This window comes from Hoplias malabaricus, chromosome 13 (genome assembly GCF_029633855.1).
Source record: "Hoplias malabaricus isolate fHopMal1 chromosome 13, fHopMal1.hap1, whole genome shotgun sequence".
Lineage (NCBI taxonomy): Eukaryota > Metazoa > Chordata > Actinopteri > Characiformes > Erythrinidae > Hoplias > Hoplias malabaricus.
Genome location: NC_089812.1, coordinates 15,773,957 through 15,789,639, shown reverse-complemented (window position 1 = coordinate 15,789,639; position 15,683 = coordinate 15,773,957). Strand labels below are relative to the sequence as shown.

Sequence of the window (15,683 nt, the reverse complement as noted above, 5' to 3'; positions counted from 1 at the left end):
TTGTCATTTTTTGATAACTCAAGGCTGGTTCCTTCACAGTGACGTCTCTATCACTAATAGATACAAATGTTAAAAAAAAAATCATGCAGTTCACTCACAGAATCTAATAAAATAATACATCAAATTTTAACAACATAGGAAAAATTATTTATTAAAAATGTCAAAGGCACAAGCATGTGCAGAGAGGAAGGCTGTGTGTGTGTGTGCACTCACTCTTATTGCCCACAAGAGCTACAACAGGTTGTACATCAGACTCCTCGTTCGCTTTCTTCACCATGCTATACCAGTCCTCCAGATTCTCAAAACTCTGAGAGTTAGTGATGTCATACACCAAGAGAACACCCTGCACACACAAACACACACACATATATGCAACAGATTACATCAAATACATTAAAACAATAATTCTCCTTACTCAAAACATAGCATGACATATTAGATTTATATATATCCCTCCTTGTTAAGCACGTAACACACTCATGTATTAGTGGCATTTTCAATAACACGCAGTATATTAGCTTCAGTCCTTACACAGCCTGCCAGAAATATACCTCACCAAGAAAACAGGAACATTATTCATTCATTCCTAATATTAATATAGTTAATAATAGCCGAACAATTTCATGGAGCTGTTTCACTTTCATTGCAATAGGGCCTTGGCAGTGGCACTCTGTCCAGCACACATGGCAGTGTGTTCCTATGTCAGTGTGAGGCCCATCATTTGTGTGCGTGTGTGCGCCACTGTGACAGTGTGAGTGAGTGCGTGATATCGAGCAGTAGGTGGCACTAGTGTATGTGGAGCTTGTAGTCTCCATTCAGACCCTGCTGCCCAACTGACCTCTTGCCTGGACAAGCACGCAATGTCTTATTTGTACTGAGCTTAAGACCAGCTACACAGAAATAACATCACAAACAATAAGTGTGAGTTCTGGAGTGTGTGTGTGTGTGTGTGTGTAAGCGTGCATGAAAGACATTAACAAGAGCACTCTTGAAACTAACCATTAAAATGACATTTTATAAATCCCTACAATTTGAAGTTTAACAGAACAAGATGTGTTCATGTTTATCATGCTTGTATTATTGCCCAGCATTTTAAAAAAACTATTGTGTTGATGGAATTTTTTAAAATATACTTTATTCTGTATTCATTATATAAATATAAATGTAATGTGTAATGTTTAAAGAACACAAATCAACAGATGCATACTCAAAACGTACAAAATGAAGCTCATTAAACCATATATCACATAGTGTATGTGTGTTTGTGTGTTCACAGGGTGTTGCGGTGGTACCTGAGCCCCATAGATATATTTATCCAACATCTTCCCTCCAATAGTTTGCCCTCCGATGTCCCACACTTGCAGAGTGACATTCAGATTTCCTGTAACATAATGCATAATCCTAATCAAACGATGGCATTGAAACAATAGACTGATTGTTTTAGAATAATAGAAGAGTAATAGAAGCTAATACCAATGATTAAACGTAATAAAAGCTCTTAATTTGGCCATGTAATATAGCATATAATAAGCTAAATCCAATATCAATATTTCAATATATCAGACGTATGTATGAATGTCTGTGTGTATCTGTGGTGATAACTGCTGAAATGCATGGCAATTTTGTACACTGATGTACAAAGGTCTGCTTTCTAAACAAACCTGTGATTAATAATGAAGGCTGTTGGATTCTAAAACAGATGAACTGTAAACTGCCAGAGAGTTATGCAAGTGGCTGACTGTGTTGAGCACTGTACTGTGCTTAGCTAGAGTTGCGTTAACCATTCAAAATGGTTTAGGTTTGGATTTACCAGCCAGAAAGATCTGTCCCAATTTAAAAATGACATTGTTATGCTAGAAGAGAGTTCATTACAATGTCGTTCTGATATGAATCAAATATTCAAATTAATCTAATCATGTTGAGTCATTAAGATGAACCACATTAATGTACCTAAATAGATAAAAAATCAATCACAAGAATAAACTTAATTTAATTAAACTTCATTTAATTTAAACATATTGGTTATTTATATAAATGTTTACACTTAATACTAAAAAGTAAAACTGCTATTTGAGATTCATGAGGAGTTACAAACAAATGGAAAAAAAATCATATACTTTTCCTGAAACCCAATAATGGAACATGTTCATGAAAGGTATAAATACAATTACTTTGTTTGTCTTCAAAGGTAATTTGATATTACATCAAAGCTGAATTTCACAGTGATTTTCCTAAACGCTTTCAGTGTACTGACTGATTTAAGAGCCGCTTCGTATTGGAAGTGCGTCCAAGTCTTAAGACAGGAGTCTAAAATGCGGCCCCTCATTAGACTCTCTCCCTCTGTTTGCATTTTGCTAAACTCTGCCAAACACATTAGTGCAGCAAAATATATGTGGTGTTAAGAAAAATAACGATAATTGAAATGCAAAAAATGAAGAGAGAAAAGTGAAGAGTGACTAAATATGGGAAATATCTATATGTACTTCTTTATGTCTATACATGTTTAGGCACAAAGCAAAGAAAAGGAACGTGCCCACTTTTTCTCTCTCTCTCGCTCTTGGAAACAGTGTTACAGTCACTACATCCAGACTACACATCGCCACATGCAGCCACACTTTAGAGTCCACACTGAAACCCACCATGAAGCACCTCGTGTGTGTTTCCACTTCACTCTCTTCACTCAGTTTTATAAAATATACATATTCTTTATTTATTCTATAATTCAGTCTTTACGGTAAGTGAATCCTGTCGGCCTGCAGCCAGGGCAGATTCTGCTGATGTGGTAAAAAAATAGAGCCTACATTTCCCAAACCTCCTAAAATCGCTCCAAACAGCACACACACATACACACACGGCTGAGTTATGGTGCATGGAAGCATGAAAACAAAAACAAGAATCCTCGCTAATCTCTCCTCCCTGCATGGGAACAGGGCTGAAAATAAACGCAGCGAGGAAAAAGTGTGAGCACTATGTCAGAAACATGTCAAAAACATTTTTGTGTAATGCTGGTATGAAAAATAGACAGTCACTCCTGTGTCTGAAAAGCTGTTGGGATCAATTTATGAATTCAGGCATTCAGAAGTCTGCAATAAATACTGTACTCCATTAAAACTCAACAAATATTGAGGAAAATAAATATTTCATAATAGGTGTTGAAAGTTATTTTCAAGCCAAGGGAACATCACAACTGCAAAATATTACCTAGACTTCTTTGGTGGATCAGTCATATACACACAGTGAGTGAGTCAAATATTTCTATACCAGCATTAGGTACAAATAAACAAAACAGAGATGGAAATTATTATTTATTTTTTATTATTATAGATGTTCATATCAAATCTCGCTCCTTCTGTCAATTTCAAAAATAAATGTTTTTGTTCAGTAAATAATCACATAAACATCGATAAGAAGTGGTCTCTGATAATATAATACAATTATGTTGCAAAAAAGTTGACTGAGAAATCAGCTATAACATGATCCACCTGCAAATAAAGATCCAATTAAAGTTAACTGTAAACAAATCTGAAGTGATTAAAAAAGGTACAGGCATAAAGGGATTTTTGCACAATATGCAAGACCTATTAGATGAAAACGGTCAGCATCAAATAAAAAATAGCACCAATTAAAATAGATTTAAATGCCATCTAAAATGAATTGAAAAATGTTATCATAATTAACTGGTAAAGCCACCTTGCACCTTTTCTTAAATATGTTTCCTTATCCATTAAAAATTAGTAACTTGTAATGATTGTAGTGATTACAAATTTAATAAATGTGTGGTGGAAGCTTTTTTTTCTGTAAACTCCAGAACAGTTCAACCCTTAGTACCAGTGATGACACAAACATACACAATCATTTTCAAAGTGTGCAGAGCTAACATCGCCATGCTATTATACAGAGCTGCTTTCAAATACCCTGAGATCATCAGAGCACTGTGTAAACTATCACAGTGAAACTCATATAAATAGGAAATGAACCTAAACTTAGAAAGCAATATCCACTGCTTTAGTTAAGAGCTTTTTAAATTTGGGGGGAAAAAAATGAGAGAAGACATGGACAATTCTCACTGCACACACAGACACAAACACGCAGAGTCAGACAGTAACTGCCCAGCACCTCTGACAAATGTACCGTGGTGCAGCCACAGGGCAAAAGAAACAGCATTCACACAAGACCAAACAAAACACTGAAACTCTTCATTCCCTTAAACCTTTAATGATGATGGCCAGCACCCAGATATTAAACCACATTCACCACATGCAACCGTGAAAAAGTACGAGACTCAATATGCTGAGTAGGCTCGGCACATACAGAGGAAATCAAAAAGGGAGCTGTTTTGGATTAAGCTTCAGCCAGGCAGGTAGGTGTAATGAGTAGTCCACCCCCTGGAGTGAACTCAGAGCTGTTTTGGATTAAGCCTCATTTTGTCAGACAGAATTTGTGAATAGTACGCTTGTGTGCACCCTATGTAGTGTGCTAATGTACATCCAAGTAGGTGCACTTGAACTGTAAAGCAGATGGGTTGATCCCGAGTAGGTCAGACAGGAGTATTAATGAGTTTGAGCTCATTCAACTTCACTTTCAATTCTCTAAGTACTCCTGTGCTGACACTGAAACGTATAAGTGTGTGTGTGTGTGTGTGTGTGTGTGTGTGTGTGTGTGTGGCTCAAGTCTCACCTGGCAGGGTGATTCTCTTGAGGAAGAAATCCAGCCCTATCGTCTGTTTGTACTGTTTCCCAAAAGCCTCCTGTGCAAAACGGGTGGCGAGTGACGTCTGAGTGAGAGATAGAGTGAGAGAGAGAGAGAATATGGAGAAACATGAGAAGAGAGAGGCAATGAGACAGACATCTATTACATCAAAGAAACGAAAAACCCAGCACTTGTTTACATCCACCATCAACTGATAATTATGTATTATGCTCATTATCTTATTAGACACACTCATTTACAGTCAATTTTTGTCAAAAGATAAAACTAGAAGTAAGTAAGTAAGAAGAAAAGATACCCCTGCATGGAAGTATCAAAATCAAAGCCTTTCTAAGATCGTTCCAATGGTAATGACAATGAGAAAGATATTAAAAATGTGTGCATTATAATCTCACAAAGAGACAATATCCAATAACCTCTCTACTACAGCTTTTATATCATTAGAAATACACAACACAACACAAAACAACAGAGGTAAAAAGCCCCCCTGAGGTGCTTGTGCATCTGCAGCCAAAGGTTATGAAAAAACATAGGAACCACAATGCAACAAATAATTAGAAAACAGAATTAAGTGCCTTCACTGCCATTCTATATTGCTGGAAGGCACTGGATTTCACAGAACATATTTTACCCATATTTGTTTTCTGAATTTTGGGTTTTTATTTTAGAACACAAAATGCTCTGCTGCCTCACTAGTGGATCAGATGAGAGTTCCACTAGTGAGGCAGCAGAGCATTTTGTGTTCTATTCACTGAAATAAAGGCATATAAAGTCAGCAAAGGCATCCTTGTCACATCAACTCTATAATGAAAACATGCTTTTTAAAAGGCGCTGTTTTTAATTTTAACGCTGAAGGACTTGGTGACTTTGTAAATTTCGGTTTAGACCTTCTCCATTCTTTGTGTGTGTGTGTGTGTGTGTGTGTGTGTGTGTGTGTGTGTGTGTGCTGTAGATTGTAGTTTCTGACACTGATTACTGTGGGAAGATGGAGTATGACTTCACTTGTGACTGACAGTAGCTTAATGCAGAACATCAAAACCATTTAGGAGTACAGATGTTAGGGAGTGTACACACTTCAAACACACTACATAACTCATCATGGTGCAGACACACACACACACACACACACACACACACACACACACACACACACACAAAAACAGATATAGAGTGTAAGCTCTGTGTGCTCGCAGTGTGCGGGGAATAAGGGTGCGTGGGAAAGGCATAGAAAGCTGTGTTTGTGCCAACTTCCATTCAGGCTGATGGATGAGAGGCAGAGAAGTGAAGGGCAAAATATCTAATAGCAAACTCAAGCTCTGCTGAGAGACACACTGAAGACTTTTTCTTAAATCAAGGTACTTTTACTGAGGTAGTACTGATAGACAAATTAATTTTACTCCTCCACATGCACATGAAAATAGTAACACAGATGACCACACACACACACACACACACACACACAAGTCATGCCCAATCAGAAAAGGCTGTATTTTTTCCCAGAACATGTCAGCAGATTATTGCTGAGTGCTGTTTCTATTTCGCACTGTAGTGAAATTCTCTGCTAAATCGCTGTTTGCCTCTTACTTTACATGAAGCACTTAATTTTTTAGATAATATATTATATGTACATCTATGGGTGATGCTAAATCTTCATCTAAACTCTTACAAAAAAGGTGCTACAAAAGGTTCTCTGAGGGATGCCATGGAAGAACCACTTGTTTTTGCCAATATATTGCCAAACACTATGACATTTTTCTACACAATATGAGAGCTGAGCTACTCTGTAGGATGGCCTCAGACACTCATGTGATGTCCAAGACCCTAAAAATGATATGAGTTTTCTGCACTGATCACATGCAGTGTGGATTTATGTGGACAGTACGTCACACACTGTGATATGAGCACTTGACTGAAATAGCATCATGCTCTCTTACTACAGGACATTTGCTCTCTCTCTCTCTCTCCCGCTCTCCCTCTCTCAAAAATCTAATCCAGATGTGTGAAGACCTGGAAAGCCTTGCTCACAATAGAATTTGGTATTTAACATACTCTTAACAGAGTCTAGTAAACTCAAAGTGAAAAGTAATTATGTTATTGGGAGGGTTAAATAATATAAAACACTAAAATGCCCTGTCTGTGCAATCCATAGTTTGAAAGTTAAACAAAATAATTTAGAAATTTAAAGCATAATAACTTTGATTACAACTTTAGAGATCCTGGAAATACAGGCCCCCTTTGTGTCTTTGGGTTATTTTGGTACTAATTGTGGTGAGCCAGATGTTCTCTAAACGTTGCATCCTGTGTTTTCTGCTGATTTGAGGATACTATGTTTATTCCTCACTAATATTCATTAAATTTACCATACATTACTATAAACATGAAAACTGTACAGTATACAGTATATAAGTGGTATTAACCTATTCCCGTACATTAAACAAAAGAAATCAAGCTAGAAATCCGCTGCCGTGAACACACTGCCACTACAATTTTCCTTGTGAAAGAGGGATAAAAAAAAACCACACACATACATAAGCCTGTTCTTGAATGGATCAAGCTCTCAGTCATGGGCCAACTCAAACTGGTCGGGCAGCAAATTACTCTGAACACTCACCAGAGTAACGCTGACTGGCTCGCCCTCTGTCCAGCTTTCTCCCTCCCTCTCTCAACCTCTCTCAACAGTAACGATGTTGTCAGTCACTTGGCCTGTCTCAAACAGACTTATGTTCTGAGCAGCTAATTTTTATTTTGTCGCTTGACTTTTTTTCTTCACGACTAACAGGAGCAAAAATTACAGCTCCTTAATCTCAACAAACTCCACGTCTTCATGGAGACATATGTAAACATAACGTGTTAAACTGAGGCAGAAAAGAACAGACAGTGCTTGCTTTAAATACATACTTAAAACAACAGCAGGTAGTATTTTTAACTTAAAATTACAGCTTCAAAATCATTGTGACGTTCCACTGTGCTGTAAAAGGGAGAGTAGGGCCTTTGCCGTTGCTACTCTGGGCTCAGCACTGCAGAAACTGCACTGTGTAATGTTTGAAGGAGAGTAAGAAACAATTCAACCTCCCTCCCCCTTGATTTCAGGACAGTGCTGTAAAAGTGAATTATACTCTTCACCTGTAGGGAAGCCCAAGAGCAGAAATGCTGAATCTTACCTATTGTTGCGTTAATATTTAGCTACACACCTTTTAAAATATATCCCACAGAAGTGCAGTCCAGGACACTAAACACACTCCTGCAGGCTCGAGTACACAAGCCAGCACACACACTGACTTTATAAGGCACTATATGAGAGTATGTGTGGATCTTTATGACTGTGGATGATTATGTGTGTGTGTGCTGGGTTAAGCTTCACTTGCTCCAGATGGAAGTCAGGACCAACACTGGAGCCCTAGGGTCAAACTGAGACAGGCTGCACACGGACATTACAATTACACATGCGCTCTAATGTGGTGGGATTTGAGCGTCGGGTTTTATAGTGCTTTTTGGGATGGCTGTTCATTTGTGGTGTTTCACTGCAAGATGAGTACAGAGTTGTGCAAGTATGTAAATCCAAATCTTTCTAATGCAATATGAGCACATGGGAACTGACAATTACACACACAAATCTCATTTTCTAACATTTTCTGCCCTTGCCATTAAACACAACAAATGAACAACCACTTCCAACATGCTGTGTGATGGTGTGCACAAGCCAATCTAGAGGTTTGGCATTACAACATGTTCAAACCGAGGAGTTATAGTATAGTAATGCTACTCTTCAGATGGCATCATTTTAACCGGGCAACTGAACAAAAGCATTACATTTAACAGCTTTTTTTTTTTTTTTTGCTAAAACAGCATGTTACATCATGTCTAGCCACCACAATTTCTTACCGCCTTTTGCTTTTCCATTTGCCTACACAAAGTACTACAAAAACAAGGTTAAATAGAAATCTTTCCATTCAGTTACTCATCCCAAATAAGAACCACTCCATTCAGTCCTTCTGATCATTTCAAAATCAGAATGGAGGATACAGAGCATCATAAATGTATAAATAACTATATGTTTTTTTTGTCCAACCATGTGAAGTATCAACTCACAGTTTTAAAATCCTGAAATTAAGCTCATTCTTGAACTACACACGTTTTTCAAGTTTTGGCCAAAGGAACTGTTCAATATTTAAATAATCCTCCTAGAACACTACTACTGCAGGGGAGTGGTTGTGAAAATTGTCTGATCACAAATAGTTTAATTGGTTTATCTTACTTGAAGGTGAAAGGTAAAGGAGCGTGCCATCAGAGGGAGAACGAAGGCATGCAACAGGCAGTAGGTCACACACACCTCGGATTAAGCTACAGACAGCATTAATAGGTTTATACTATGAGATACTGGGGAAAAGACTCAAGCCAGATTTAAATACAGACTTATCTTTGAGACCCAGGATATAAATAGCCACTAGCTCTATTTCAGCGATCTATTTGTTTATTAGCAGGACTTACACTGATACATCTGAACAGATTTGGTGAAAATCACAGTCTGTGTTGATAGTAAGATACAGCCAAAATCCACTTCACAGATGTGTCTCAAATGGGAAAGAATGTTACCCAACACAAGACAAAATCCATCTCACTCCTTGTCTCTACCATTTAGTCCTTCCCCTCCATTTTCCCTAGGGGTGGGTGTCTCAGTTCTTTTTGGGATAAAGGGGTAAGGGTGAATTGTTAGGGCTACATGGCTCTACAATTGGAAATTTTTCAGGTTGGTTATGAACACATTGTGAATCATTGGCAAGACGCTGTGCAGAGACCAGTGTAACCCACAAATGTCAGTATTTTGTCCTTTAAAAACAATGATAACCAGTGTATTATAGTAATTTAATATACTTTAGTCTATTACGACCATTTATTTCATAACACGCAGAACATGTTACTAGCAACGCTAATGTCGCAGTAATTACACTGCTGGAAATTTTAAGATGGAACTGAAAAATTCAAACAAAAATCTGCCGAATAAGGAGCTGAATTCATTTTTATATCACAGAAGAATGTGGAGAGAGAGATAATATACGATTGTGAAACTCTTCTGAAGGCGAATAAGACTCTAAATTTAAGTCCAGCCGGTCCTCTGATATCACTGGGAATGAAACGCTGCTCTTTTTTATTTGTGTTCTGATCATGTATCAGGATTTTGAAGGGTCTTCCCGTTTCGTAGGGGGTGGTTTTAAGCACTACACTCTTTAACTCAGCTCCAAGGGGCAAGATGACACTCAGAAACAAGGGGTAGAAATAAAAATATTAAATTATATAGTGTTTTCTCATTAACAGAATCAAAACCAACACATGGGCTGAGATTGGACTGACTGGGGGACTACAACAGTGCACCCAATATATGAACGAGGAATGTATGCTTTCGCTGCAAAATCCAAGACAATGTCAATCAGTGTTCTTCAACCCTAAACAAGACCAATTAAAAAAAACACAATTCCTGCACTTCACAATCTAGCAGCTACAGTTTTCAAAATTTCATTCATTCATTCATCTGTAACCGCTTATCCAGTTCAGGGTCGCCGTCGGTCCAGAGCCTACCTGGAATCATTGGGTGCAAGGTGGGATTACACCCTGGAGGGGGCGCCAGTCCTTCACAGGGCAACACAGACACACACATTCACACCTACAGACACTTTTGAGTCGCCAATCCACCTACAAATGTGTGTTTTTGGACTGTGGAAGGAAACCGAAGCACCCAGAGGAAACCCACACAGACACAGGGAGAACACACCAACTCCCCACAAACAGTCACCCGGAGCGGGAATCAAACCCACAATCTCCAGGCCCCTGGAGTTGTGTGACTGAGACACTACCTGCTGCGCCACCTTGCCACAGTTTTCAAAATTTAAATTATTAAGATGTAAGCACAGTCATTCAGAATATATTGTCCACAGAGAACAGGTATGATTGTGTTGGCAAATCGTGTTTAGCACTACAGTGACACTGACATGGTGTTGTGCTGGTACAAGTGGATCAGACACAGCAGTGCTGCTGGAGTTTTTAAACCCCTCAGTGTCACTGCTGGACTGAGAATAGCCCACAAAACAAAAATGACCTGTGATCACCTATGTCCACTGATGGAAGGACTAGAGGACAACCAACACAAACTGTGCAGCGACAGATGAGCTACTCTCTCTGACGTTACATCTACAAGGTGGACCAACAAGGTAATTGTTTCTAACAGAGTGGACAGCAAGTGGACACAGTTTTTAATAACTCCAGCAGCTGCTGTGTCTTATCCACTAGTGGCAGCACAACACACACTAACACACCACCACCATGTCAGTGTCACTGCAGCGTTAAGAATGATCCACCGCCCAAATCATACCTGCTCTGTAGGGGTCCTTAACATTGAAGAACAGGGTGAAAGAGGGCAATTAAATTATGCAGGGTAACTGATGGACTACAGTCTGTAATTGTAGAACCACAAAGTGCACCTATATGGTAAGTAGGTCATATTAACATTGTGTCTGTGTGGAGTACTCACATGCATCACAGATATTTCCTCAATTAATAAATTGTATTTTGAACTAACTTACTAAATGTCTAAATGCTCAAAAGAGCACGAAAACATTAAAAAACTCCCTCTTGGTGTGTACCTCAGTGAAACACTGACATTAAAATTGTCTCTCCAATCCCTGCATCCCATCAAATGAACACTGAGAGCTTTTAAAGTGACACATTAAAATAAGACTGCCCTTATAAAGGTTTATAAATAGGTTCACATCTGTTTCTTATCCTAAATGTTTATTCATTTAGATGTAAACACATTAAAAGCAATTAATAATAATTTGTGACAGAAAATGCAACAGTGGCCTGTTTACTAGCAAACGTGTCAGCTAACAAAGAATAAGCTTTGACTTTAGAATGTGAATTTAGTTGTTTCCTATGTTAAGGTACAACACAGTCTCATTAATGTGTAAAACGGCATTCAGTTAAATAGTTAAACTTGTTAATTATGTAATAACGCAGACAGGCTTAATGTTGACAGATGTTGACAGAGATGATATAATAAGGTAAGTATTTGGCAAGGTCTGAGGTTAGTACAGATCAGGGCTGCCCAATCCTGTTCCTGGAGACCTACCACTCTGCAAAGTTTAGCTCTAACTCTAGTCAATTCCCACCTGATCCAGGTAACGAAGGCGTACAGGGGCATTTGAATATTAGAGCGCTGTGTGTTGAATCTGAAATCTCCATGGTGGTAGATCCCCAGGAATAGTTGGATCTGTTGTTATAACTGATTATTAATTACTTGTAAGGTGTTTACAACCTAATATAATTAAATGAACAAATTTTAAATAATGTAGAAAACATTTAGACGTTATAATGTAACGTTAATGTTATTCTAAATTAGTACCCGTTCTAGCCACTTAGCAACGAGACTTCATAAAGCAACTGGTTTCCCTATATCACAGTCGGTTTAGGAGTTCTATTATGATGTTATGCTTGTTAGTCATTTTTGTATATGCTTTTAATTTTACTACAAGGGTGTAGTAAACCTTAGAGCAGCGTTAACGCTACTAAATCCTCCCTCACCTTTCCCGAGGCTCCGTCTCCGATTAACACCACCTTCAGCTGCCGGTCCTGACAGTCCTCCTCAGAATCGGACATGTTGTTGTTATAAACAGCGAGCACAGACTTAAAGAGAAGAGAGAATAAACCTCAGCTTAGTGTTTGAATGATCAGAGAAAAATCTGGGCTATCAGCGCTGAGCAACCGGCCGCCATCTTCACGCAGCAGATACTCCACACAGGCATGAACCATTTAATTTGTTTACAATCTGAGGACAGAGCCTGTAAATAAATATTCTGAATATCTACTCTGAAGCTGCATAGTCGAATTTAAATTAATACATTATAGTTATAATCAAACGCTGAGGGGAGAGAGCGGTGTTTTTTTTTAGTTATACCCCCCCCCCTCTCCGTCAGTTACATGGTCTAGTCCACCATGACGCGTCCACGTCGCCAAGGAAACCGAGCAGAGGCGCATGTACCTCTATGTGCAAAAGTTTGGGTACATATACAGATTAAAACAAACGTTGCTTATTTTATTAGAGTTGTTATGTTGGAACAAAGAGTCATAACACAAATCCCATAAAAGAGTAAAACATATCTAAATTTAAATAAAAATATAAATAAATAAATAATAAAATAATAACATAGCGTTATATTTTACAAACACAATTTTCAGAGTCCAAGGATTTACAAATCATCAAAATGTATATTTAATTGAATATGGTACAAAGACAATATTTCAATATTGAAACTGAGAAATGTATTGTTTTTTTTGGGGGGGAAACAATAAATGAACACTTATAATTTGATGCCAGCAACACCTTGCTAAAAATTTGGGACAGGCTCATGTTTACCACTGCCTTGCAACAAATCTTCTTTAAACAACACTGTAAATGCTTAGCAACTGGGGAGACTGCTGTATTTTTAAAAGTGAAATATTGTCACATTCATGCCTGAAATAAGATTTCATATGCTCACCACCTCGGGGTCTCCATTATAGTATTTCTCATTTCATAATGTTTCAAATTGTTTTCAGTGGTTTTGAAGTAGAAAGAATGCAGTCTTTCAAAGAGCACTGTACCTAGTGTTGCCAACCGTCTTGTAAAATACGGAATCGTCCAGTATTTGAACACTAAAAGATGCCTTCCGTTTTGAACCGATATGTGGAGCGTTTTGTTCCGTATTTTTGAGGTACACTGTTATGGCGATGGTTTGAGACAGAAACACATAACTCTCAACCGGAACAAGGGGCAGATGCTCAACGGCTCCTAAATCGAGAACGCGCTTTTCATTGGCCGTCACCTTTTATTAAGCCAATCAGCAGCCAGAGTTATCTGTCCATCATTCCGTGCTGCAGCCAATGGAGTCACAGTCCCTCCTACAGGGGGTTGTTTTGCAGCCGCGCTGAGAGCAGCAGGTCAGCGCTGAAACACTGGGAACTACAGCTCTGCTTTCAGATAGAACTAATGTTAGCACCGTGTCCAGGAGAAACTACATTTAATTCTCCCTCAACACATTACAGATGAATTTTTGAATCAAAGTGATTACATTTTAAATCTCAAATAGATTAACAATAACATTTACAAACTATCATTAGAGTGTAAGACGAATATCAGTCCTAAATAAGCAGTTTGTTCTATGACATTTTGACTGGACATATGATAAGATAATCAGGACGAGACTGCCTTTAGTCTCTTAGACCAATAAGATTCTTTCACTTATTAATTTATTTAATTAACAATTTAAAATAATACAGTTATTGAAACTGGTAATACAAAATACATGGACAGATTCGGCTTTGCCATTGTTTAAAAAACCTGCTGATAGGCACTGTCAGTCCTGATGGCAGTTGGCTTAATAAAAATGTTTTACCTGATTGATTACAGTTGAAAAGGATTTATAAGTGTATTGGTCCCCTGTCCCTGCACTCCGTATTTTGATTTCAGAAAGTTGGCAAGCCTAACTGTGCTCCACCCCATCTTGACACCTTGACATGCTCATTTTAAACCCAATCACTGACCAGTTGCCAGTTAACCTCATTTGTAGTTTCGTAGCATTACACAACTTTACCAGCCTTTTTATTCCCAACAGTTGGAACATTGCTGGCATCTATGTGCATTCACTCCTCCACTGCATTCTTACAGCTCAAATGTATAATGATAAATGTAACTGGTTCTTTTGGTGTGTGAAATAAGAAAATTAGTAAATGAGTATCATCAATAAACACAAAAATAAAAACAAAAATCATGATTGATGAAAAAATATGTGGAGGTTTTATAAATTCAGTGGAATTGTCATTTAACCTGTTGGGTTGTCTTGGATTTCCTCTTAAAGCACCTGCTTCAAACGCCTGAGGAGTGCTCACCCTGGAGCACCGGCATGTAAACAGTTCCCATAATGCCCACCCCTCTAAATTGATATTTACTTGTTTATTGTTGTGCTGGTGTTTAGTTTTTTCAAGGTGCTTTTTGTTTGTTTGTTTTTGTTGTTGTTTTTGTTTGTTTTTTACTTTTAATAATACAATAATATTGTAGAAAAGCAGTCTGGAGGGTGAGGACATGGACATTGATCCAAGTGGACATTACCCTGTCTATTCAAATGTTGTATTGGTGACTTGAATGTTTTAATGATCAAATAAATATTTCTTACTGCTCAGAATGCTACAAATACAAATCCCAACACTTATAATATCCATGCAAATGTCTGACACCAAAGTTTTTAATCTGCCCAATAGATTACTTTTGTCTGTAAATGACATCAATTTTGACCACAATTGTTTACATTGTGCTAGAGATATAAATAAACATATATTAATATGTAAACGATGTCTATGTTGAATTTTGCCTGTCTTTATTTCCCATCACAGGATTCGTCAAAGGATTCTTATAATTGCTAATAAGCCTTTAGCATGTCACCAACATGCTGTCATTGGTTTCTGTTAAGTATATCGTGACCAGTGTATGTTTTGGATCATTGTATTGTTGAAAGGTCCAGTGCTGCCCAAGGCCAAGTTTTTCTGCAGCCCTTTTTCTCATTTTCTTTAACAGTGTTGCCTGACACTATGGTTAAAAAAAACACCTTCAAAGCCTCCCACCACCATGCTTGGCCAAGGGTATGGTGTTCAAACAACCACATCACTGTTTCCAATCTATTATTTTTCATCTTAACTGACCACAGATTTGATGACCAAAAGCTTTCTGCTGTGTCCAGGTGAGTGTTCGCAATGGGCCAGGTTTTTCATGCCTGTCTTGGACAACTGTAGGTCGGAATCCATGGAAACAAATCTTTTGTGCTGTATCTGTTGGAACTCTTGGTGTCTGCCTTGAGATATTGGCACCAGAATTGCCCAAATTTATCAGGGTGGCCTTGTGGGTGATCCCTGGATTCTTCTTGGCCTCTCAAGCTATCATTCTTGCCAGATCAGGG

At 38.1% G+C, this 15,683-nt stretch overlaps 1 protein-coding gene across 4 annotated transcripts in view; it reads right to left on the bottom strand.

Annotated features, from left to right (window-relative positions):
* Positions 1–15,683, bottom strand: part of rab28 (RAB28, member RAS oncogene family) — a 46,363-nt gene that overhangs the window by 22,755 nt on the left and 7,925 nt on the right. For 2 of the 4 annotated variants that reach the window (XM_066642453.1, XM_066642452.1), the window contains exons 2-5: positions 12,280–12,381; positions 4,678–4,774; positions 1,293–1,381; positions 214–343 (exon numbers count right to left, since the gene is read on the bottom strand). In XM_066642453.1, coding sequence (XP_066498550.1) covers positions 214–343; positions 1,293–1,381; positions 4,678–4,774; positions 12,280–12,381 — 418 coding nt within the window. Of the gene's footprint in view, positions 1–213; positions 344–1,292; positions 1,382–4,677; positions 4,775–12,279; positions 12,382–13,235; positions 13,491–15,683 lie in introns of those variants that run through there. The other 2 variants (XM_066642456.1, XM_066642454.1) reach the window with 2 other exon arrangements.